Here is a 27034-nt window from a genome sequence, read left to right on the forward strand (position 1 = left end):
AGGGCCGATTCAAGACGTTTTTGAATCATTAACAATCCCATAATTTTCGTCATCTTTAGAATTTAGTTCTTTAGTACATTTTTTTTTTTCCTGTGATGGTTGTCCCCCAGTATCAGCCATAATTACTGCAGATAACTTTTAAGATAAAATTAAAGCAAAATTAGGCCTATATATAGACATCTCCTGCCACCTATTACCTGGCTAGGTACATTTAACACAAGCTTTTCAGGTGATACACCAAAATCCGTGACCTGTCAGAATGTGTGCTCTGTAGCGCTGTAGTATTAATAAAAACTGCATACAAAACTAGCGTTCTTTTCTCGTTTGCTGTTACAGGTCATTTATGATCAACAGATGGACCATAACACAGTTTCAGAATTGTGTAAAAGTTACATATAGTCACTTTAAAAAATAAAATATATTTTACTGGCGCACCAGCTTCAACACAAACAAATATTGACTGAAGAACAATGCAGAAAGGGTCACCATTAACATAAACAATTAGTGTTGTATCAAATATATACTGTACATGAGAAAGGAGAAATAAACAGTATATACACACACACACACACACACACACACACACAGCCATTATCTGTAGAGTAATCAAAGTAAATTCCAACTAGGGCTTAAATGCCCCAAAGTCTGGAATTCATTTTTGCATTGACACTCAGTTTTTTACAAAACTTGAGGTCAGTTTGGAAAATGTAACCTGCAGTCTAGAACATTATCAACATCCAGCATAAAGCAACTGCATGTACATGTAAACTGCATGGCGGTATGTTTTCAACACTGAGATTTATTTTGTCTGGCCTTGCAGATTCAAAGCCAAACAAATGAAATGTAGGTGGACAATTAAACTAGTGTCCACCTACACAGTCTCTCACATGCTCCACATTTTGGAGTACACAGGTTTGTACCCAATCATCCACCCACACATTGAAGTGCACTGCACACTGATCAGCTATGCCCGCCTTAAACCTCCTGATACACTGTTTCTCATTATGACCTATTGTCCAGATGTAAATGAATAGCACATTGCCACATGTTTACCATGTACTGTCTATTTTGTAGAGAACAGTATGTCACTCAAGTACAAATTGCCTGGTCTGGTACTGTTCATTTGGATATCTGAAAAGCAAGTACTGTAAAGCAGTGGCCCCGTTTTGGAAACTGGAAACGGCTCATGGCAGAGAACGGCTCATGGCAGACATTAAGACAACTATTTCAGTGTTGAATTTGAATCAGCGCCTTTGATCAGGACGGTCTGTTTAATTTGCTACTAGAAAATATGTTTTTAATGTAAATTGTCTCCAGCTGGTTGAAGTACTGTAGAATAGGTGTTTGAAGCTGCAGTAGGCCCTTGTTTGGACTGAAGTGGGCAGCAGGACAAGTGAGATGTGTTACTAGAAAAGAGCAACAGGCGCTGAGATTTCACTTGCTGACTTTAGGGGATTTATGGAAGCATAATAATGCCAGGCAAATTCACAAAAGAATACTGACACTTGGTGGGAGAGGATGCTATGCATGACTCATAGTTGGATTGAGAGACAAGTCAGTGGGTGCCAAGGAAGTGTGTGTGTGTGTGTGTGTGTTAGAGGGTTACTTAGTGGGGTAAGTCATGGCCATCTGTCCTCACTGTGAGAGTCGTGAAGACGGTGCTGCCAAGTCCGTCAGGCATGAAAGCAGCGTGAGGTCTGTTGGTGTGCTGTCACATTCACATAAACTGCCCGACTTGTTTTCTCTGAGCACAGGAATAGAAGTCTGCTCCTTAGCTTCCAGTGGCCTGTCCAGTGACATAAGTAGAGATGGAATCTCCTTTTTTTTATTGCAGGTGGGTGTACTTTGATTACAGGCTCTCAGATACATCTCCACTCTATGGTTTTCTCTAAGGAAGACAGCAAGGAAAACATTGTGTTGACAGAACTGAGACAATCACCAGCAGATAGGAAAAATGATTCAACAGTCTGCAATTTTCACTCTGAGAAAGGTTTGCCAACAAACCTGCCTGCCAGCACACACATACACACCATAAAGACTTTTACAGTGCAAGGACATCAAAAACGTTTGTATACCTGAGGTGAATATTTATATACAGTACATATATGAAACCTACTAGATCCCTGAGGAGATGGGTGGTTACCAATAATTCTAAAATACCCAATACATAAATATATCAATGATTATTATTTTCATAGCTTAGTAATGTATGCACGATGAAAAGGTATATGTATGAAGGCATTTGGCCTACACGTTATCGTAGGACAAGTTCAATATGCAACTCAATTTTATAGAATATGTAGTGCAGAGGTCCCTGCCCTGTCTCGCTTTCAGCTTAGGCGTCCTTGGCCTAAAAAACATTGAAGACCCCTGGTCTAGACAATGAATTCTATTCCTTCATGTGACCTTTTAAAAGCTACAGTTAGACTGGGAACTGCATTGACATCTCTGGGTTTACATTTTGAAATAGTTTCTGGCACAGTGTATGGCATCTTCTAATAACCACTTGGCCTTTCCGCGTTGATGCTAATGTGAGCACCTTGTTTGCCTCTCCTCTGGTTACGCAGGACCTCAGCCAAATGGTTAAAAGGTGCAGGCAGCACACGCGCCCTTGTCAAATATGACTGCTCCCACAATCCAATTATCTTTGCCCTTCTCTGTCACCCACCTGATCTATCTATCTGCCTTAACTCTCTTTCTCCATTGTTTTCCTCCAGTAAACCTTCTGCAAACCTCATAATTTCTTCCTGTTCTCCCACTTTCTGTTCCTTCTTTCGTTTTCCGTCTCTACTGAACAGACAGGCTCACCAGCGGTGTGGAAACATCCAAGATAAATGGCACAAAGCAATGACTCTGCACCGAGGAAAAACACTACGTATTTTCTGTGAAGAAGGCGGCAGTGCGTTTCTTGCATCATCTGAATAAATGCAAACAAAAATGGCTCTCAGAGGAGGAAAGTAAATTATTTTATGATTAAATACTTAATGAGTTTTTGGTCATTCGTGCAATGACAAATACAGCTTAAGTGGAGTCCTTTTGAAATAGAGTTTGTCACCTTCACTTTGTACAGAACAACATTCAGAGCAGAGAACATTGAATGCTGACTTTGTATTTTCCCAAAAGTTTTTCTTTCATTTGTCATTCTTTACACATTTTTTGCAAAGACTGCAAGTATTGGATGAATGACGTGGAATGACTGCAATTTGAATGGAAGATCTGAGTGTAATAACATTTTAATAATTACGCTTTTTGTATCATCACACGGTATTATAAGATTGATGTTTAAAAGCCACAATATTTCAGTTGACAATCAGACCTGCATTACAACCCAGACCTCCAGGCAGTGTGCCAGGGATGAAACTGCCTTCCCATTCTGCCTGGGAAACTTTATCAATGTGTGTGTGTGTGTGTGTGTGTGTGTGTGTGTGTGTGTGTGTGTGTGTGTGTTTTACAGCTACTGCAACACTGGGGGCTATTAAGTGAAAACCTTTCGGAGAATATCGATTGTTTACACTTTAAAAAAAGAGCTGAGCTTGGATTTAAGGTTTAGATTTAAAATTCAGGTAGGGAAAAATATAACTGAGGTGAATTTTAGAGTAAGGTTTAACATAGAGGATTTAATTGCTGAGTGTGGTAAGGTGTGAGAGAAGTGTGTGTGTGAGACAGAGAGAAAGAGAGAGAGAGAGAGAGAGAGAGAGAGCAAGAGGTTTATGACCACTGTGGGCCAGCAGAACATCTTTCTGACATAAGTGCCAACTGCTACAATTAACTTGCTGTCCTTCTTTGCTCTATATAACAGATTATCAGCACTGTCAGAGTAGTCGACAAGTGGGCGTACATCACAAGCAAATCCAAGACTTGAATCACCCGTTTTCTGTCACTGGGGTCAAGCTGTAGCACATCTGTTCTGTAAAATCAATTCCAAAAACTGAAGGTTATAAGAGAAGGTCTTTAATGTTGAAGCCCCACTGGTGATTCACAACGTCTCTCATTTCCTACCATCTCTGTCTCCGCAATCTCTTTCCGAATCGTCTCGTCCCTACTTCAATCTCTTTAAATTTCTTGTCCTCTTCTTCAGAACAAACTCCACTACGATCACATCCTCTTTAAAAGCTGGCAGGCTCGTACTTGGGCTGGGGATGATGGATAGGGCTGGTATTCCTATGAACCAAAATACACCCTTGCTCAAATGTAAAATGCGTACAACATACATCTAGATGCAATGCACTCTGAGGTGATGAATTCTACACGCAAGCAAGTATGAGATCAAAACAGTGCAATCAAACAGCATTCACAGAGCTGGCACTTAACTGGAGTATTCATTGGAAAGCTATTTGGCAAAATGTAGTTTGAATGACACAGCAGAGTAAAGCCATTCAACTCTCAGTGCTGTTTGTCACATAGTGTATGCAAATTGAAGGCTGAAGGTGCTAATAGCAATGCATGGCTAAAAAAATTACATTGTCTCATCTCCCTTTTAGCAACACCGTTTGTCCTTTCAGAACCCAAGCAGTAACTCAGCAAGAGGCAAAAGCACCAGCACTGTTCACTGCAGATTTCTCAAGAGCAATTACACTGTCATCCTCAACAATCATTCAAATTCAGGGCCCATGAAGGGGATGAAAAAAGCTGGTAAAGATTATTTTTTCAATTTAAAAATAAAAAAATTTAATAACCTTGAAAGGCTTAATTGTCACTAATTGCTACTCCTTTAAGTGTCTAGGCTGTAAATATCCCTCTTAGCCATCCTTACGACATCAGTGGAATAACAAACTGGCACTTTATTTTTTTATTTTTTTCTGTAAGTCTTCCGGAAGAAATTACGTTATGTGTTTAAAAATACAACCATACCGAGACTGTCTTTTCATTTTATGTCTCAAGGACAAGGAGACTGAAATATTCCTCCTAAAAACCAGGTCTGAGGAGTGAAGCCAGCAAATTACAATGATATAGGAAGGAAGGAATATAGAAGGAAAACTCTTTTCCTTACTTGCTTGTTGGTCATCTCATCTGGCTCTTCTGTCTACATCCATGTTACTCACAATGTTTTCTAGACTGTGTATTATGCTGAAGTCTACTTATCTACTTCAGATATATGCTGATCTTATAGAAACAAGAAAAGAAAACTGACAAAACCAGTCATTTTTCCATGGTTCTTTATGTACAAAACAATATACACATTGTTTGGACGTAACAACAGCTGTTTTTGGGATATATGACAACAATGCATTTCCAAAATTGTCAATGCATTTAACCTTGTAGGGTTTATATTAGGACTGACCGACACTAAATCCCCAGCAAATCCCAAAACTTACTGTATATTTTACATCATTGAGAAAAAAAAAAAGATTAAAGGCTTTAGGTCAACAACAGCTGATTATGGCTCTGTGAATTGATTTTTTTTGTGGAAGCCTCAAGCATCATCACAACAGTAGACACCCTCAAATGTAAACATTTTAATGAACTGGTGGAAGCCTCCAGTACTGCAAATGAACAGCAGGTGATGGGAAAAGCATGTATCTGTGAATGAAACCCATCAACAATACTTTTTGAAATGTTACGGCAGGACATCTTTTAAACTTTACTTTCACATAAGTTTTCAGCGGTACAGAGAAATGTGGGGTGAGTTACAACATTCAGGTCTCAGAAGGTTTATTTAGTTCCATACAGGATGAGATGAAACAGACTGAAGCCATTAGTTTTTACAGGACTTGCCCCTTGTGATTAATACTGACTAAACTGTCGAGGCTCTTCCACACTATTAATGGGGGTGGCAGTAGCCCGTAGGGAGTTGGGTTGGGAACCGGAGGGTCACCGGTGCAAGTCCCCATATGGACCAAATAGTACAGAGTGTGGATTGGTGTCTGGAGAGTTGCCACTTCACCTCCTGGGCACTACCAGGTACTCTTGAGCAAGGCACCGTACCCCCTAACTGCTCACGGCGCTGATTCAGCTGGCAGCCCACTCACTCTGACATCTCTCCATTAGAGCATGTATTCTCTTATTTCAGGCTTATGTGTGATTACTGGTGGCGATTACGCAGAGTGTAAATTGTAATGTCCCCACTGGGGAATAATAAACAAATTAAAAATTAATTCTGGACTAAAATATGGATTTATGCATCAGTGTTGCAAAAAAAGAAAAAGTAACTTCTCAATCCATCCAATCTTCTATTCAGCATTTATATATAGCATGTATAAGCATTTTATAAACACTAAATACATGTTTGTAACACTACAATGTAGTTGTAAGCAAATTGACACATTTTTAAGTGTAATTTGTCACCAATTATACGTTTTCTGATTAAGCATCCATAATAGGTGTGTAAACAGCTAATGAATAAATGATTGATAGCGTAGTATAACAACTAATCCTTAGTTTAACAAAACATTAAACAACGATTCATACACATGTAGAAGTTATTAACAGACAGGTTTAAAACCATTTATAAGTATGCGTCCAAAACTTTAGAGATCATTATATATGATTACGGATGTTAATGTTATAATAATTTCCAAAATATTCATGTTTATTTAGCTGTCGTGGATGCTTAAGGATACGGAGTTTTAAGTTGTTAACAATTACATTATTAAACGCTTGCAATGACTTGTTAGCAGCGGAAACAAGTTGTGAACACACTATTGTAACACTATCAACTTTTAAACTGATGTGGTAAACAGTTGCTGTTTTACACATTCATCAGCTACGGAGCAACAATATTATTCATTTGAAGTCATGTTTCAGCCCAAAAGGCAAGTGTAAATCCAAAATTCACACCATTTAATCTCTGTTTGGTCTCTACCAACTCCTGAAGGAAATCTCTGTATCTTCTCTGCTTTGTTTACCAGCTAGTTACTTTGTGTGTCTGATGTTTTGTGCTGAGCAGGTAGTGTCCGGTAGGTTTTTAACAGCTGAAAACAGCTGCATGCTGCGTTTGACAATGACGCTATGAGAGAGGTGAAAGTGAACCAAAACAGTAAAGTTGTGAACCGGACAGCTAACAATGAACTGAAACCAAAGACTGCATGAAATATGGAATAGACTCTGACATCATCCATAGGTTTCTGAAGAGCCAAAATGCAGTGCTTGACGTCGGCTAATCCAGAAGTGGGCAAAGAGGCGGTTTTGGGGTTTATGAAGACTAGTTCCTTTTTGGAGTGGCTGCCTGGCTGAAACTCACGGTAAGTCTTGGTAAAGCCGAGGGGAGCTGCAGATTTGGGTGATAAATATCTGGTGGATCATCATGAACGACCCTTTTCACATTGTCACTTGAAATGTTGACATAAAAATATTGTTTATATCCACTTTAAAAGGTCTTCAAATCTTCTTACACCTATATAACCATTTACTCATTGACTATAAACTGCTTATAAATGCTAAATAGGCTGGGTTAAAATAAGTGCTACCAGTTATGCTTCAGAGATTAACTTTTCTTTTCTACAGAGATTCAAGCAGCACATTCATGTTTACTCAACCATGACAGAATTAAAGCTGTTCCACCAAGACTTCTAATTTGTGCTAACATTTTTATTACAGTATTTACTGCAGTCTGTTTACCTTCTTAGAAGCTAATTTCACACTATGTGCAACTGATCCGATATTTTTATGTGAACTGGATTACATACTGTGCCTAAACCAATGTTTAAACATTTAAATTTCAAGTCACATCTGTTTTTTTTTTCTAGTGACCTATGGTCATCTGAAGAAATAAATCAAAAATGAATTCCAGAAAGGATTAGGTTGTAAATTGCTTTTAAACTGAGTCTTCATCCAGGAAATACCTACTGCATTTCCCCTGCTAACTTAAGTTAAAGTGAAGGTGGAACAGTAGAAGAAATAAGCAGTGAGATATTTACCACTATCTGTAAAGGAGCTTGTCCATGGTTGTGTTTAGGAAACAGGTAGATTTGGAAAAGATGTGACAGTTATTCAACATACTGTGCGCAATATGCTGCCTAGAAACAGCACTGTTACATGTACTGGACTGTTCATTTCATTATTAATGTTTGGAGATTATAAAAACAACAACAAGACTAAACTAAGTAAAATCAGAGCTTAAAACCTTGACATCAAATTTCTATTGTATCATATTGGTAATAAAAGTGATTGCAATATGCACATGCTCGATATACATTATGTACAAAATGATCAATACATATAACCACAAAGACATTGTCATGAATGAATACTGTTGGTTGTTTTTCCATCGGTGTACATCATTTCATGTTACAACCAATGTTACGACCTCCGCACATTCAGAAGCAAGCATGACGAGTGTTGTCAATGTTGGAGGGCTACTGTGAGAACACACACACACCTTAAGACATCAGCCAGCTCAATCTGTCAATCACTTTTCAGTCAACGTTTCCTTTACAGTCCAAATATGCTGGGAGGAAAATAAAAACGTTTTTGTTTAGAGCTTATGTGAACATCTATGCCTGTTTTCTATATTAGTCCGAAAATTATTTTGGAGAGAAAGTTATCAGTTCAGGTCTTCTCTGTCCTGCATTTCACCTGCGACATTTCTGAGCTTAATTTTTCTGACAGCTCAGCAAAACATTCTGGCATTCATGAAGAAACACATCATTATTAATTGACCCCTTTTACATTTTGCATAAATGCAAAATGGAAAGCATTGCATTAACACACATCTTGAGTACTTGGAGCACATTGAAGCATAGCATCTATAAATACACCAAAGATGAATGGCCAACCACTTACATTTCTGTATATCTGCAAATTTAAAAAAAGGCTAATCTTCTTGAGTGTAGTTAAGTTGTTGTACAACCAACTGCATTACCTATTTGTATTTACTGTATTCTCCTCCCAAGAAAAATCAAGTCGGACTTATGAAAGTCCAAACATCTTCAAGGAGTGCACAAAATATAAGAGCATTGGAGTAGCTTTAGTAGACACGTATCATAGTTTTAGTTTTGCCTTACATGTGATATTAAAGGAAAAGTTTGACATTTTGTGAAATACTCACATTTTTGCTGTAAGTTAGAGAAGATTGATATCACTCTAATGTCTGCGCTATATATTTTGCTATATTGTGCTGTAACCAGCAGGTGATAAGCTTAGCTTAGCATAAAGAAAAGAAACAGGGGGAAACAGCTAGGTGGCTCTGTTTAAAGAATAAGAAGTCTACAGCACCTCTTAAGAAACATATTGTCTTTTTAATATGTACAAAAGCCGAAATGTGAAGAGGCAGGCTAGCGATTACCCACTGCTCCCACTGTTTATGCTAAGCTAAGCTAATGACCCAATGGTGGTGTCGATCTTCTCAGCTAACACTCAACAAGAAAGTTAACAAGTGCATTTTTGCCCTGCAACAAACAATTATTTTGACTGTTGATTGATCTAATGACTATTATCTCTATTAATTGATTAATCGTTTCATTTAAAAAAAATGACGGAAATAACGGAAGATTTCCATTATAACTTCCCAGAGTTAGCATATTAAAACTGCTTGTTGCAGTTGCGATCTGGTCCGAATCACAATAATATTCAATTTAATGTGGAATATGATAAAAACTGCATTAAATTCCCACCTGTTCAGGAATGTTTTGGACATTTTTTGCTAAAATTATATGAAAATAAAAATGAATTATGAAAATAGTTTAGATTAAGTTTTTGTAGATTGTCTAATTGTTTTAGTTTATTTCCCTTAACATTTATCAATTCCTTTAATTTCTCTGGAACAAAAGAGTGTATAAAACTGTGCTGACATGTTATGGATTCAAGGTGCATGTTAGGGCAAGGTGTAAAAGGATCACTTGTGAGCAAGGTCACAGGCTGACAGATTCAATTGGAAAAGGATGTTCAACGAAATGGAAAATGAAGTACTTCTCGACTTCCTCGAGAGGCCTTTAGATTGCTTTAGCGGTGACACTCTCAGTGCTTGTTCTCTATTCATAAATCCACCATAGGAAGTTTGCCAAAATTCAAACTTTCAAATAAGAATACCAGCAAACAATCAAAGTCCTGCTTTTTCTTTGGCACCAAGTCTCTCTGACAAAGAGCTCCAGCCAAAAGCCTAACATAAAAAGTGAAGTAACAGCTAAATCCAGCACTTTGTGAAGAGAGGTTTGCAGGTAATAACTCAACACAAGATATATAATAGTACATGATCATTGTGTATCCTCAGGAGGAGTGCGGATTACAAATGGCTGTGATGGCAGAGGGATTTTCATTGCACTTCACTATTAAAGCCTCAGGTGTCCACCGATCCTGCAGCTTCAGCAGTTATAAATATAACACTTGCAGATAATTTTTCATCTACATATACAGCTTCATCCTCACAGTCTATAACTCTTATGATATAATGCCATCTAGGGGCAATTTACTTTAAATAAGTCTACAAATGAACTGCAGTATTTCAGATTTAACTCAGAGAGGCACATCGGAGCAGAACAATCTGCCTCTCCTCCCCTCTGATCTATGACACAGGCACTGACATCAGCACACAACCATCCAATTACTCCCATTTCCTGTTCTAGGAGGATGCCCACATATGGCCATTTGGCAGTTTGTGACAAGGCATACCTTGACATGTGCGCTAACACTTTAATACAGCTGAGCCACATTCACTACTAAAAAGGGGATTTAGCAAGTTTTTCCTCCCTGGAACCTCATGACAAGACCTGAAGTAAAACAAATACAAACAAACAAAACACATTAAAAAAACAGCAGGTTCTGGCCATCCTCAATAAATAATCTAATCAGAGTGCTATACACACCGCTGTTCCGACTATAGATATGTGCAAAGGTTTCACGGATGGCCAAGGCCTTAAGACACACTTGTAGCTGTCACTTTAGACAGATATACATATCATCAGGCGCAAGAGGATCCCAAAGCAAAGTTGACTGATCTGTGTACTGAGGATCTGGAGTACTGGGAGACTGCTGGGAGCTGTGGACCGGAGAGCTTGTCGTGCTGACGTCCAGCTGACAGCGAGAACGCTTAGGGCCGATGGAATCTAAAAATAGAAACACACAGGCTTAGTTTAGGAAAATACAACACGCACACAATATTATAGAATTAATCAATATAAATGGCATTGTTTAGCTCTTTTTGTTGGTGACTGTTGCTCACTGCTGAGACAAACATATACTGTACGTGCATAGCATAGTTTAGGGTAACATGGGTTACAATCAAATTAGTTTTAACAAATGATGTGTTGGTTCTCATTCCTTCCACCTGTTTTTTAAGTGACATCTCTAAAACAAGAAGGTTCTTAATCAAGCACGAGATATTCATGGCATAATTAGAATATGCACGCTGTTCATGATCCAGTAATACATTCAATTATCTACTGTTCTGTTTTGATCCGATATGGATCTTCACCAGGAACAAAAACACTCTTCAAACACCAGTCCTTCAAAAATGACTTTATAGTCTTTGAGCTGCAGCTAATTGCTTCAGAAAATGATAATCCTTTGGTGTAACAATGTTCATATGATGTATTTAAACGCTGCAGCAAAAGCTAAGGGCGCTACTGGTTTTGTTTGTTTTTAATGGAATACAAAACACAAGATGAAACTTTATTTATCCAAAGGAAACTTAATGTGCAGCAGTTTCAATACAAGGTGCAAGAGTGCTATAACTATAAAAGTCTAGAGGACATTAACAATAAAGTGCAAATCCAAAATATATATTGTACAGTAAAATATATACTATGCCAAAATCAGGTTAAAAGTATAGTTCATAAAGATGTTTAGGGTTGTAAGTTTTAAAATAAAATGTGCTCGATTTAAGCAAAGTGTGCTAATAAGACATACTTGTGTGCCTCTAATGCAGCTTGTCAACTACTAACTGGAAGTAACAAATATTGAAAAAGTTCTACTTTTGGAAATGTATTTAATTAAAAGGTAGTTTGTTACTGGTAGACTTAATCTCTTTGTGTTCTGTACAGCGATACAATATAAAACCATGACCAACAGATGTCATAACTTATAAGAGAGAGAACCTTGACTTTATTGGCAATCAATGCCCCAGGCTATTGAACTAGAATCGACCCATGTGTGTAATGTCAGTTAAAATGGCTTTGGGGGGTTACAGTAATATCAATATTGATCATTGCGAGCTAATAAACAGCAGGATGTACGGTGATAAATTACAAGCTTGAGTTATCATCAGAATTGGCTATGGGGTGAAGGTCATCGAGTACCTGGTGAACTGTTTGCTGTCTTCATGAACCTCCATCTCTCGGCTCTTAAACTCATTCAGCTCCTTACGGATAGCAGCCTGAGGGGCAGAACACACACACACACAATGATAAAAATGCACCTATCAGGACAAGGCACCTGTTCTCCCAGGGGTTTTGAGTGGAATAACATAACTATGCTGCACAGGAACCTAACATCAACTCCACTAGCTTTTGTGTCTGTGTTGTAGCTGTTGTGTTTGTGTTGTGGCTTTTGTATCTGTGTTGAACCGTCTCGACCACCATACCTTTTGGATGCTCTTGTGGCTTAATGGGAGTAGATCCCTGCAGCCAACACTTTGTGGAAAGCTTTCACAAAGGCCGTTATAGCCTCACATGAATGCCTACGTTTTTAGTTACATGCATTTGTTTTACAATCATATATAGATGTAATGTTCAGGTGTCCTTGTACTTTTGTCAATGCAGTCTGCTTTGACGTCCTTTAACAACGATATAAAGCTGAAAGTTACAAATTTATACGAGTATGCATAACTGACTAATGACAGGTTGTTAAGTTGACAACATAGTAAAAGAAGAAAAAGTAGTCAACCTATCAAACAATAAAACAAAATCATCAAGATTTCACAATGCAGCATATTAAGTGTAGCACCTTGTCCGCGGGAGTTAGCCGTGTCCAGGGTTTGTCTGCTCGCCGGTCATAATCCTTGGCGTCCGTTACCTCCACATACTCGTTAAAACGCAGGATCCTGCGAGCGACAAGCTCTGCCACTGTAGGCCTCACACTCAGCTACACACACACACACACACACACACACACTAGTTATATTAAAGTATTACATACTGTACAAGTCTATATGCTTAATTTATTATTGTACCCTATATCGATTATATAAAAGGTTTCTGGGAAGCAAATCTTATCTATAATCACAAGAGCTAGAAAGACAGAAAGCAGCCAACTTCTCCACTGAAGGACAAGTTGCTTTTCCATCTGTGTCCACTAGATGGGCTGATCTCTCCACACAAAACATATTTTCTGTCTCCTCATGTGATTTATAAGGTGGAGCAGAACATATTAGCAGCTAAATATAGACTCACAGTGTCACTTTGTTTTTCTGTGTGTGTGTGTGTGTGGTTGGTGTTTACAGTACCTTTCTTGAGAGTCTCCTTTTAATCTCTTGCTTAGCTTCTTGCTCTTCTGTTTCATTCTTTTCTGCATGCAGAGAACCATGAGAGTCATTTCACACCTACTGTCTGCAACAAGCTTCTGCTTCTAATTATAACAATTACAGCAAGATATGATGTTGGACACACTTTATGACATTAAAATGTGTCCATGGCTGTGAAGTAACAGCTAAAGGGGAAGAGTTACATCTGTAATGCATTCTCTCTTCTGGGGCCATGCTACACTGATTGCGCGCGCATGCACGCACGCACGCACGCACGCACGCACACACGCACGTCAAGTGTGAAGAACATGATCAGAAACAATGTTCACATAACTTAAAGTTATTTTGTAGTCATCATATACAGTCGCGTTATGTAACAACTTGTGTTGTGTCCAACTATGCATTAAAGTATTTCTATATTGGAATTTTCTGTGTTGTAGTTTGCACTGAATACACACCGGTGATTGTGGGCTGCTATTTTCTATTTACTTTCCACTAAGCATAAACATAAAGCATATTTACTCAGTCTTTAGTAGGAAAAAAAACAGTTTGAACTGGTTCAGTAAGGCCAGGAGCAAAACTACTTTAAAATTAAAATACATAAGGTTTAAAGGCTTCTTTTAGGTCTCTAAAATTCAAAGGCAAGCCAGTAAACCCTCCAGCAGAATTATTTAATCCCTGCCAGGGAGCATTACACACAAAATGTCATTGACTATTTAACATTTATCGGGGCTAGTCGGTAGTGTGTGTATTGTGCACAATAAAGCCCAACTAACTGACCTGAACTAACTTTTATTGTGTATGTGGTGTACTGTAAACAAAAGAAAGAAGGACAAAAAAAACTATAAATGTCTATAAACATAATTTTGAGGCAGTCTGTAAAGTAATACAGGCATCCGTGTGATTGAGCACACTATATTAGTGTAGGAGACATAAGGTACAGCTTCTAATTGACTGTAACTCATAATTTAAGAAGACATATCTGTCTCAGCTATTATATTATTGAGACAAAAAAGGTTCTATCGGGGCAATCTTTTGCTGTCAAAGCTGGAACACTAGTCTAGATATTTAGATGTACTTTGCTGCTAAGGTTAGTCTTGCAACTGTCCTTTGGCTTGTGAGCTGGAAAAACCAAATTCTGATAAGGCCAATCACATTGTGTCTAGAGTCGGTAGGCGGACTTAACATAAGGACGGCAGAGACGGTTCTGCGTAAATTTCCTGTTAATTGAAAAAAGGAAGATAGCTGCTGCTAGCGAACAGCTGTCTTTTGAATCGGCTTTGGCCGTGACTCTGGAAAAGTTGGGAGTTAAGCAACTAGTGTTGCTCTGGTTTGTTATAACGCTATCCTATTGCGTGCAGAGGGAATTTGAAAGACAACCATTTATCTCGCCCCTCGGATTGAGCCCTGCTAATGGGGAGTTCCCAGACCCAACATCTTGATGTGGGTCAGGCTTGTCAGGCTACTGGAACACCACAATCACCTGGAATCTCTCATTTCTTGCTCATATGTGGAACTTTATGTCAGACAGACACATCTTTTTTTTTTTGCATTAATTGTTTCTCTCGACTGCCCAAGACAAATTTCTCCTATAGGAGACAATTAAGGCTTATCTTATCTTACCTACGTACACCTTCTCTTTGTGTGAAGAATAAAAATGTACAGCTTGACAGAAAATGAAATCAGAAATGGCAAGAACATTTTATGAGTCACTTTTACTAAAGCCAATATGAACCATGTTCCTAGTTTTATCAACTGTACCACCCCCCCAAACAGTCCTTCTAAAAATGTACAATCATGGTGTTGTACTGCAGGAAATGCACTATAACAAATGCAATTTTTAAGCAAATTCTATCTTTGGAAATCATTCGCTAAATTCAAGCCTGAGAGATAAGACCAAGGCTGCATATTGCATCAGTGCTCATTGTCTCTTCCTGTGTTGCTAAATTTTTCACTGGCATGTAAACACATTCCCATTACTCCTACTACTGTGTGTATCAGATGAAGTTGTGCAACACTGTCAGCATGCTTATCACTTAAAATGTGTTAGGTGTGAATGAAAATGTGTTTAAAATATTTAAGAAGCAGCAAGTGCACACATATTTCCTTGCAACCGTATTTACTTTTTGTGATATTACTATTCAAGTTTCTAAACATCACAATAACCATAAACGTGTATCCTATCATCCCTCAGTTTAATAGTACACTACGTATATGTCAGAAACTTACGCCTGAGGATGTTTCTCTGCTCCAGCTCCTCTGTGGTGGGTCTTTGGCTCAGGCGCCTGAAAAGGGAAAACAGTTTTCACATACTTTTCTACAAAGAGCAGATAACATTTGATTTAAACATCACACTGCCTTTAGAAAAACAATTAAAAAAAACTCTCTTTTACACCCTTTTCTTCTCGTTAATCCGAAGGCTGTTTGCCACCAGCCTTTCTGCATTATCTGGTAGAAAAGGTCAAACTATACTTCAACACAGATTTTTACCAGCATCATTTGTCCCAGTACACCGCCCACAACTACATCAAAACAGAATTAACAGTCTCTGTTATGACCCCACAGCTCCGACAAATCTAACATGAAAATTCACACCCAGCTACATTTTCACAGCATGCTGAGCGTGTGTGATTGTGAGTGTGTACCTGACTAGTTTGGAGCCTATTTTCTGGCGAAGCTCATTTCTCTCCGTCTCAGAGCTCCGCGGCAGAATGTTTTTCTCTTCTAGCTCTCTCTTGCTGGGTCGGTTCCCCAGTTTGATGTTTAGGGTGTCTCGTCTGCGGATCTTAATGGCCAGAGCGCCTGGAAGAGAGACCCAAAAGGGAGAACTAGTCACAGGGTTCTTTGGGATTTGAAACAACCTCAATGGACAATTAAGATGCAACCACAGTAATGGCAGCATGTTTACGTGCAATCCAGATTAGACTATAGTTAAAAATGTCAGAGCCAGCATGCTTAGCATTTACGAGAATGACCTCCTCAAAGTCACTATGGCCGGTTACTAATGTTTCAATGCATACTACATCCTACATACTAAATGATACTTAAGAACACTGGTCGGCCCGATTTATACCACAAACTGCAGGTGCACATGACTATGACTTGTTGGAAGGCACAAATTGTTTGAAAGTGAAAAGAGCATGCATCCCCATGTCAAATGTAAACAAAAACTTAGAGCTGCTCGTTAAATGCCATGTACAAGGAGCTTCTGTAAAATGTCAGTATGAGTTCTGCAGGTGACATTGGCATTTTTCTATAGATCTCCATTATTGTGCAATGTGTTACAAAACAAATGCCATACTTGTTGTGTACTCGTCTTCCTCCTCGTCTTCCTCCTCATCGCGGTACAGGATTGGTCCGTCAGAGTCAGAGTCACTTGTTTGGCTGTCTCTCGGCCTATCAGGGATCACTGTCACCATGACCTGCTCCGTGTTTACACTGAGGCCCTGTGGCCTTTCAGTGTGGCCTTCTGCAGACCTGCAGAAAAAAAATAAATAAAGACAGTGTGAATATTTGTTGAAATAGGACAAATCCTGAGATCTGTGTTATTACATACGATGAATTAAAATGAGAGATTTAGTGTCAATCATCATTTCAGCACTTGTGTGACTAAAGTGAGAATACTGTGTATGTATGTAATTCACTCTAAAAGTTAAAAAAAAAAACATGCAGGGTAGATAAAAATAAGGAATGTTTAATCAACTCTTGTGTCCTTACTACATTTTTACCTGCAGCTGTTCTCCACAGCAGGCTTGGTTTCTCCTTTCTTCTTTTCTTGTTCACCTCCCTCCCCTCCCGTTGTCCCCCATTTCTCCCCATGTGAGCTGCTGTCTGTCCCTCCCTCTGTGAAGGAAGTGTCTTCTGTAGCAGTGTTGATATGGGGAGGCTGGACAGCGGGATCAGGAACCATGCCCTTTTGGGGGTCCTCACTCGCAGTAGAGGCATTGGGATCAGATTTGGACTCTACAGCAGGTTGAGAAGCAGCCTGAGTTCCATCCGTCTCATTGCCTGAGGCTTTAAATGAGGCTGGCTTGGTGTCTGAGGAAAGGGACGAGGATTTTAAATCCCCAGGCCGGCATGGAGTCTCTGTAGGGGCCTTTTGGGGTAAGGAGGAAGAGATGGGAGTGTTTGATTTCCGGTTTCTCCTTGCATCGGTCCCCTCCGTTTGTGCTGCAGAGTCCTTAGATGCACGAGAATGAGGGATGGAGGTGGGAGTGGTTTTTGTTGTGACTCCTGTCTTCTTTGGATGGGAGGATTTGGCTGAGGAGAAGCAGGAGCAGGAGAAAGAGGTTAGGGAAACATTTTAATTTTTCTTTTCACCAGGTACTCATGTTTCCTCCCACAGAAGGCATGCAGGTTACATTAACAAAAACTCTCAACTGTCTGCAGTAAAGTCCAGCTCAGGTCACTTTAAGGAAATTTTCTTTGCAATCAAAATATATACACGGTTTATATATTTTTTTTTATTAAAAAGGTAGAAAAAAGGTGTTTGGGGAAATATCAGAAATGCTCCTTTTTATCTCAGCTGTCTGAAGGGTGGGTCTCTGTGTGTGTGATTGACAGCAGCCTGAAGGACTAGCTCCGGTGGTGGAACATGAGACACAGTAGATAAACTGCAGCAAACTAGTCATGGGCAGACAGCATGATGTTTAAAGTATAATTGAAGAGTAAGGACCACATCTAAATCTAATTATGAAACAAAAAATATATAAAATACAAGTTTCTTCAACAAAAAAAAAGTACTATAAAAAGGTCTGTAGAGTGTCTTTGTGTACACACTAAAGAAACAACTTTTGGCCCACTTCCCCAATAACAACAACAAAAACATCAACAACAACAACAAATATGCACAGAGCTCGTCAGGAAAGACTCCATGATCATCACATGCAATATTCTGGCTGTGGTCTCTGCGCTGCTTAGTTCCAACATGCTGTAAGCTAAAGGAGGACACACACAAACACTGGATGAAGGGTGATGATTATGCTATCAATCAAAACCACAAGAGCTTGTCGGAGCTCATGCCGCACTTGCACACGCACACACACACACACACACACACACACACACACACACACACACACACACACACACACACACACACACACACACACACACACACACACACACACACACACACACACACACACACACACACACACACACACACACACACACACACACACACACACACACACACACAACTGGGCGTTTACAAATCCATTTTACTTCTGCTTTCCCAGAAACACTCATCAGAAACTAAATCTCTTCTAATCAGGACAGGACACTCTCAAGAAGCACAGTCAGGGGAATACTATTTAGTATCCACTTGACAGAAGCCTGACTTGACTATTGCCTCATTACATGAGAGATCGTACATAATGCTGTTGTTTATAGGTGTAGACAGCTTTATAGTGAATCTTCACACCCTTCAAACATTCAAAAATACAAGCATATTTTCCATGCAGAGAGGCACGCAGGCAAACTGTCTTCAGTCCCAACTAGCTGAACTTACCAATCCCCCGACTAGTGTTGTTAGTGCTCCGCGGGTTAGCTTTAGCTTGAGTGGATGAGACTGTCTTCCCTGTGGTTTTAGCAGTCTTTTTATTCCCCGAAGCAGCGTCTTTGTGCTTGGTTGTGGCTGAAGTGCCACCCAAAGGTTTGGAAGAGGCGGGCAGGGTGGCACTTTGCTGTTTTTTAGCTTGAACGTCTCGGGGTCGCACCTGTTTTGCCCGTGCGAGGGATTTAGTATCGCACCTCTCTGAGCAGATAAGTGGAAGCAGGAAGGTATTTAGAGGTTAAAATAGGGATTGAAAGCAAGATAAAAGACACACTTCTGTGCAAACAGATGCACAAATGGACATGCAGATGAGCAAAGAAAGAGATGCTGAAAGATAAGAGGTGAATTGGACAGAGCTGTTGATAATGAGAGGCATTGTTTGATGAGAGGTAATGTTTGATCTGTTAGTCCTTTATTTTAGGAATGTATCAAATGAATAATGTATAAGGCTGGGAATATGATTGAAAAACACCCAATCTTCCCAGTCTTCCACTGTGAGGGCATGTGTGTTTAGCTACAGTATTTGTAGTGCTTGTTGCCTGTGCCTTTCTGATTATTGACAAATGAAGAAAAAAATGGCTCTGAGTTCAATGCTAACATGGTTGAGATGAGAACAGCACAACACTTAAGCGGCATCAGACAGAGGAACAGTAGCCTGTCTCCTGTGGGGAGAGGGAGGCATTAGGAGATGGCTGCTCCTCTGTTCAGACTGTGAATGTCTTCTACAGGCTGATATAATGGGAGTATCTATTTGAAAACATTAGACCCTGCCAGAGATCCCACAGAGGATTTAACGTCAGTCAGAAAACTGCTGCAGATACAAATGCATTCCATGGACACATTTATACCAATGTGGATACAGAATAACTCCATGTTCCAGAAAAAAATCTAGAAACTTTATGCTTGAGGCGTAAAATATTTTCATGTTCATTTTTGGGACAACTGGAGAGAAACAGCCTCTCTGTAACTCTTTTTTTTCTCATCCTCTGATTTTTTCACGTGTTTTTTTCCTTCTCTGTAGGTATGCCAGCAAACATTGTGGCAATATCCATATCTGTGTGGTGGCTTTCACATTGTATAATGAATGCTTAATCAAATCCTTGGGATAAATTTGCCTGTGATCACACAGTACCAATTACCCACTTCTAATTTGGAAAATGAAAGTTTGTCAAATTCAAGAACAAGACAAACCCCTGGATAAAGTAATTTCTCATTGACGTTCATAACATGCCAGTGAGAAACAATTACTCCAGGTCTAATAGTGCATTCCATTCCATACTCGGAACTCGGATTTTCCGAGGTCAAAGCCGGAAACACGCCCCCTGATTTCCGTGCTCGGAACATGGACAATGTCTCATTAGTCCGAGTTCATAATCCGACATGGCTGCCCCCTGTATAAACAGCTGAAGCTGCAGTAAGTGATAAGCACTTCTGTCTTATTTGTGTCTCACTAATACAGTCGTTCACACAGGCATGTTCAACTTCCATCTCTGGACATGTTACGCTGTTTATATGCACAAAAAAACGGCGTAATGCAATTTTATCAACCGGTATTGCTAACAGTAGCTAACCTAGAGCTAATGAAAACAATGAAAATCCGACTTTCAAACAATAACACATTCAACTCGGTGTGACGTCATTGGACGTCAAGGTAAATGGAACGCAGAAAAACATCTCAACTAGTACTAAAATCCAAAAGTTAAGGACACCAAGAAGCCAGAGATTACAGATTGCAGAAAGACAAAAGCTAATGTTGGACACAGTAACTCATCCAGGAGTTACCCGTTTTGTCTTCAGTGTTGACGGGCCCGGTGGCCTGCTCCCCCAGCGCTGCTTCTGGAGACTCAATGTCCACCTTGACTTCCTCTGACGACACACTAGATGTGGCATGGCCATTCAGATTTTCACTGCTGATCGTTTCGTCTAGAAGAGATAAAAACACAATTACAGCATAACTGATATCCTCTGCTTTTGTTCAGTGGCTCGAAAGCAGATAAAAGCAGGGATCACACCTTTCAGATGTGCATTTACTGGCAACAGGCAAATGTAATCACATTTAACAATGCTGGACCTAAAGTGTAAAGGAAAGTGAAAAACAGGAAGAAAAACGGTTTCTTTATGCATTTTCAGTGTGTGTAATGTGGAGGGAGCTGCAACTGCATTTCATTGGGTAATTTTGCATTGTTTAATGACAATAAAGCTGAAGTTTGAACCTTGGATAAGTGTAAATAAAAAAAGAAACATGGACATGAATGATCAAACAAACCTTGGTCAGGGATGAGAACTCCTTTCTTGATGAGCTCCTCCCTTGTTTGTCTGGTGGAGATTTTTCTCTCAAGAACTGAAAGGTTAACAAAATCAGCTACTTTTAGCTACAGTAGTCAATTGACACAGAATTCTACAAAAACATTGCTCAACAGCTACTATCCTCTTCTTATTGCTAAATTGTCACTGCACGTGACAGCACACCACCACATACTGAGTCATAGATGAGGAACTGAGTCAGGAAACTAAGCCAATGTAGCTGTTTTTCTATACAACCGCTTGAAAAAAGAATCACACGGAATCAATCTGTCTTGTACACAAGAGAGACACAGAATGAGCATGTTCAGAGTTACACAATTAGAGCTATACTTAATTAATCAATTAGTCGATCAAACAAATAATCTGCAACTATTTAGATAAACACTTTCTGATTTCAACTTTTCTTCGGCATACAGTATGTGACATTGAACTGAACATCTTTCTGTTTTAGACAGACACCCTCTGGGAAATAAAATGTGCATCTTTTACTATTTTTGACATTTGCTTGAAAGTCAGAAATAAATAATTAGATGCAGCTCTACATACCAAGCTTAGATTGGTTTTGCACACTCCATAAATTCAAATAAGACTGAACAATTTTACATTTAGATTAGTGCTGTCAGTTAATGCGTTATTAACAGCGTTAACGCAAACCCATTTTAACAGCATACAATTATTATTATTATTGCAAGATTAACGTTATTTTTGGCCAAGCAAACTTTGTAATTTATCTCACATGCTATTGCAACAACTACACCGGATCTAGCCGGAAAGGAAACAAAACAACAAGCACGGCGCACACACGTCTTTGGGCTTGCAAGCCAGTCAAGGAGTAGTGACGTTACGTTTTGAGTGGATGGAAAGTTTACTTTTTAAAGTTGCCAAATGGTTCAATTGACAAAACCAAAGTAATCTGTGTGTTTTGTCGTTGTGAACTGAGCTATCATCACAGCACGTTGAGTCTGAATTACCACTTGATGGCCAAGCACACAGTAAAGTATTTCTTTCACCCTTTTATTGATGGACAGTGTTACATTGTGTGAGAGATTAAGTGAGAATGTTATGTGTGAAACTGAACACTACAGGAGGCTATATGCCAATGTTGTTTTCAATAAAAAAAAACACAAGCTGAACCACTTTTCTATGTTGATAGGAGCATTAAAATGAGGAAAATAAAATGGGACAAAAAGAAACCAAGGGACATTTAGAATAGATACAAATGTGTAATTAATTGTGAACTATGACATTAAAGCGATTAATCGTTTAATTTTAATCATTTGACAGCACTAATTTAGAGTTCCATGTTTGTTTTCACTTCCAAATACATGATTTAAATAACAGAGTTTAAACATTTTCATAAATATATAATGGAAAAGGCTACAACTGGAAGCCATGAAGAAAAAGAGGGTCTGCTTTTTTGGATGTACTTCTGTCCATTTTTATTTCCCAGCCAATACTTCAAGAATAAATCAGTGAGAGCTACAAATAAACCAGGAACACTGATCCTGATCATGCTAAATCCAAAAATGAAAGCCATGATGTTGTTGACTGAGGAGCCATCATTTGTTCCTACGTCACAAACATATGCACACACACACACACACACACACACACACACACAAACGCACACAAACGCACACCTTTGGAAAGATCCTGGAACTTGTCGCTGGTCTTCTTCTTCCTCCACTTCCAGGGTTTGAACAGTTTTCCTAGTGATGACAGCTTGCCTCGTGGCTGCCGTGATGCAGGGGCATTCTGGGTATTGCCGGCGCTGTCCACCACCACGTCACAGCTGGCCAGTGATGATGATTTCTCCAACCCATCAACTGCAAGACACACATGCAAAAATGAAACACAAACATGGAGTATAGCTACCTAGGTGCACCAGGTGAAGGTCTTGTGATACATGGTGATAATACACACCACATCATATAAATAAACAACATACCGTAATGTATTCTTGGATGTGTTCGGAAACACTAGGTCCAAATTAATATTAAGCAAAAAAAGCCTTTTCACTCTCTCATACGGTAAATACCTGACTGGTTTCATTATTATCCCTGTCCATTTAATATGGAAAAAAATCACAGGGTAACTCATGATACACTAGTATCGGGATATCTTTCACATTGCTAGTCAGGTCCCAATGCCTCTTTTATGTACTACAAGCGTTAATTTAACCTACAGGATTCAAGATATTTAACAAGATATGAAACAATAGTGTGTGTGTCTATGTATGTATGATTTGGTTTTTGTCTGTTTCTGCATGTGTTGTTTTGTCTCCCTCCCTCCGAGCTTTCCTCTGTGTATTTTCTTTTCGTGTTCTGATGTCTCAGTGTATTTTTTGTGGTTGTTTGTAACTGTAGATAGTCTCTCTCACACGCACACGGAAAAAGCATTTAATCCCCAGCTGATTTTGTACATTTGCCCACTGACGAAGAAATAATCAGTCTATAATTTTAATGGTAGATTTATTTGTAAGAGACAGTATAACAACAAAAAAATCCATCCTCCCTTTGATGCGGTGAAGTTGTCCTGTCCCCTTAGCCGAAAAACACTCCCAAAGCCTAATGTTTCCACCTCCATGTTTGACGGTGGGGATGGTGTTCTTGGGGTCATAGGCAGCATTCCTCCTCCTCCAAACACGCCGAGTTGAATTGATGTTGAAGAGCTCCATATTGGTCTAATCTGACCACGAGACTTTCACCCAGTTGTCCGCTGAATCCTTCAGATGTTATTTGGCAACCTTCAGAAAGGCATGTATATGTGCTTTCTTGAGCAGCGGGACCTTGCCGGCGCTGCAGGATTTTAGTCCTTCACGGCGTAGTGTGTTACCAATTGTTTTCTTGGTGATTATGGTCCGACCTGACTTGAGATCATTGACAAGATCCTCCCGTGTAGTCCTGGGCTTATTCCTTACTGTTCTCATCATCATTGTTGCAACTCCACGAGGTGAGATCTTGCATGGAGCCCCAGGCCGAGGGAGATTGAAAGTTCTTTTGTATTTCTTCAATTTGCAAATAATCACACCAACTGTTGTCAACTTCTCACCAAGCTGCTTAGCAATGGTCTTGTAGCCCATTCCAGACTTGTGTAGATCTACAATTTTGTCCCTGACATCCTTGGGGAGCTCTTTTGTCTTGGCCATACTTCTGTGGACAGGTGTCTTTTATACAGGTAACAAGATGAGATTAGGAGCACTCCCTTTAAGAGTGTGCTCCTATCCACAGCTTGTTAGCTGTATAAAAGACACCTGGGAGCCAGAAATCTTTCTGATTGAGAGGGGGTCAAATACTAATTTTCCCTCATTAAAATGCAAATCAATTTATAACATTTTTTACATGCATTTTTCTGGGTTTTCTTGTACTTCGGTCTCTCAATGTTCCAATAAATCTACCATTAAAAGTATAGACTGATCAATTCTTTGTCAGTGGGCAAAAGTACAAAATCAGCAAGGGATCTAATACTTTTTCCCTTCACTGTATATATAAAAATGTTTTAAAAATGTGATTACAAATAAAGATAGGAAACAATAGAAAAAAATGGCAACACAAAATCCTGCTTTTCATCGCATTTGCGTTTGTCTTTCAAAATACTGGAAATATTTATCTCTGTATGCCCCTTAAATGAATAAACTGAATTTGAGAAGACCCCTCTTAGGTTTAACTGCTCAATGCTCATAGATGTATGCACTCAATGATTTGTTTTAAAGAATTAAGGTAAGCAAAAGAAGAAAAAAAAGGACTTGTCATTGACTATATTGCCTTACATTGCTGCATTAATCGTTTTCAACAGCTAAATACTGCAGGAATACTATTTCTAACTCTTAGCAGTATTTGCTGTATGTATGTGTGTGTGTATGTGTGTGTGTGTGTGCTTGTGCGTGTGTGTGTCTGCCTGTGCTAGATCCCTGTCCTTCCACAACTCCTCCTCTTCCTGTTGAAAGATTAGAAGTCCTGTGAACTTTCTGGAAGACTGCAGACACTGCGACTGGTGTGTGTGTGTGTGTGTGTGTGTGTGTGTGTGTGTGTGTGTGTGTGTGTGCCGGAACCTTACAGAGGAAAGAGAGGTGGTGTGTGATCCCTCAGATTGAAGGAGAGGAAGGTTTTTGTTTTTCCAGCTACATAACAGCCATTGCTAAATCGCCCGAGCCTCATGACTGTAGGGAGCCCAGCAGGCTTTAACAGTTCATAATCTCTGCATAAACAGAACTGTGTTTCAGTGTACAGGTGCCCTCAAATGACTGAATTAAAAGAGCACTGCAATAGTCATCCTACAATTGCAGGATTTAGAAATGGGACGTCTCTTCTTGCACACACCTATGGGATTTGTTGGATGTCATCTTCATTTCTACTGATCAATATCAAACATACTTGCCCCTACCATACTGCACTAACTGGCTTCTTATGTCTGATGTATTTGTGTTCATGTGTGTGTTCACATTAATGTTCAAGATTTAATTTGGCAGTTTTAACAAGTACTAGACATTTAATTCAAATTAAATTAAATTGTTATACCTTTTAGAACAACAAGACTGTGAGGGATGTGGTGTGTGTGTAATTATCTTTGTGAATGTAGTTGTTGTAATGTTTAATATTTCTTTGAAATGCTGACCTGCCCTCATCTCTTCTACAAACACACAGGCACAATATTTGACTGAATCATTTATTTGCTGTAGCTGCTGCTGATGGATAAAGATGGGACAGTCAAATATCAGAAAACCAACTGATCTCAGCTCATGTCCATCCTAATATCCACTTACAGAAACATAATAAAGGTTGGCTGAAAACGCGAGAGTGCAAGGTTTTCTCAATTCTACTCAATTAAAGTGTTTATTAATTATTAGTGAGGTAGCCATTGCCCAACAGCACCAAAGCCAGTGTTCAAAAGGCAAATAAAAAGAAAGCAGCTGAATACATCTCATGGAGCTAATCCGTAGCCTAGCCTTCAGCTCAACTGAAAACTATCAATACCGTGTTGATTGGTTGGCTCACACCAGCACCGACAGGCTGTTGATGCCGATACTAGATGTTGTTCGGCAATCTGGGGCTTAATACACTTTACTGATGGACATGAGCTGAAATTGAGTAAAAACAATTGCCTCTGCCCTGACGGCTGCTTACTGGAGATGGTAGATCATTAATCGTTTCAGTAAAATCATCCTATATTATATCAAATGTAAAGATAAGGTTTAAAGCATTTGGTGGTTACGTTATAAAGAAACAGGCGTCTCATCAGCCAAAATTATAAAGTGGGGCTAAAATAATGAAAAGAAATACAATGCAATTACTGCAGCATATTCCGTTCAACAAAGTGCATGCTGTAAAATCAATATGCTGTGCAGGTATGATTACTCTCAACAGGATTTAGCTCACTGAATGACCCTGACTGTTGAGGGATGTAGCAAAAGAACATTTACATACACAACAATACAATTAAAAGCACAAAAACCAAGAGTGAAGACATGGAAAAGTACAGTGCAGAGCCCAGTACATACTCTCCCCTGACACCAATTTAATTCTCTCTCTCTCCCAAACACAGATATACATCCACACACACTCATTTCCTGTTCCTGTGTTGATATCAAATCACAACAATAGGTGCATTTTAGCAGCTGCATTGTCCAGCTAATGATGGGAAAATCAGTAACAGCGATTATTATCACCATTAGCCCAACTATTAAACCTCTAGTGGGAACCAAATAGGGACAATGGACAGACATTACTTGCAGAGCAGTGAAGAAAGAAAGAAAGAAAGAAAGAAAGAAAACACTGCATGCGAGTATAAAAAACATAAAATAGGAAGAGAGAGATAAAGATAGTGAACTAAATACACTCACC

At 39.2% G+C, this 27034-nt stretch overlaps 1 protein-coding gene across 3 annotated transcripts in view; it reads right to left on the reverse strand.

Annotated features, from left to right (window-relative positions):
* Positions 1-8431: 8431 nt before the first annotated feature.
* Positions 8432-27034, reverse strand: part of phactr2 (phosphatase and actin regulator 2) — a 40037-nt gene continuing 21434 nt past the window's right edge. For 2 of the 3 annotated variants that reach the window (XM_034899017.1, XM_034899018.1), the window contains exons 2-13: positions 22835-23020; positions 21157-21231; positions 20673-20813; positions 18846-19091; positions 17062-17593; positions 16635-16810; positions 15979-16135; positions 15563-15618; positions 13316-13377; positions 12817-12954; positions 12171-12247; positions 8432-10979 (exon numbers count right to left, since the gene is read on the reverse strand). In XM_034899017.1, the coding sequence (XP_034754908.1) occupies positions 10964-10979; positions 12171-12247; positions 12817-12954; positions 13316-13377; positions 15563-15618; positions 15979-16135; positions 16635-16810; positions 17062-17593; positions 18846-19091; positions 20673-20813; positions 21157-21231; positions 22835-23020 (1862 nt within the window). In that variant the 3' untranslated portion in view covers positions 8432-10963. The remainder of the gene's footprint in view (positions 10980-12170; positions 12248-12816; positions 12955-13315; positions 13378-15562; positions 15619-15978; positions 16136-16634; positions 16811-17061; positions 17594-18845; positions 19092-20672; positions 20814-21156; positions 21232-22834; positions 23021-27034) is intronic. The other variant, XM_034899019.1, reaches the window with a different exon arrangement.

This window comes from Etheostoma cragini, chromosome 17, assembly GCF_013103735.1.
Source record: "Etheostoma cragini isolate CJK2018 chromosome 17, CSU_Ecrag_1.0, whole genome shotgun sequence".
NCBI lineage: Eukaryota > Metazoa > Chordata > Actinopteri > Perciformes > Percidae > Etheostoma > Etheostoma cragini.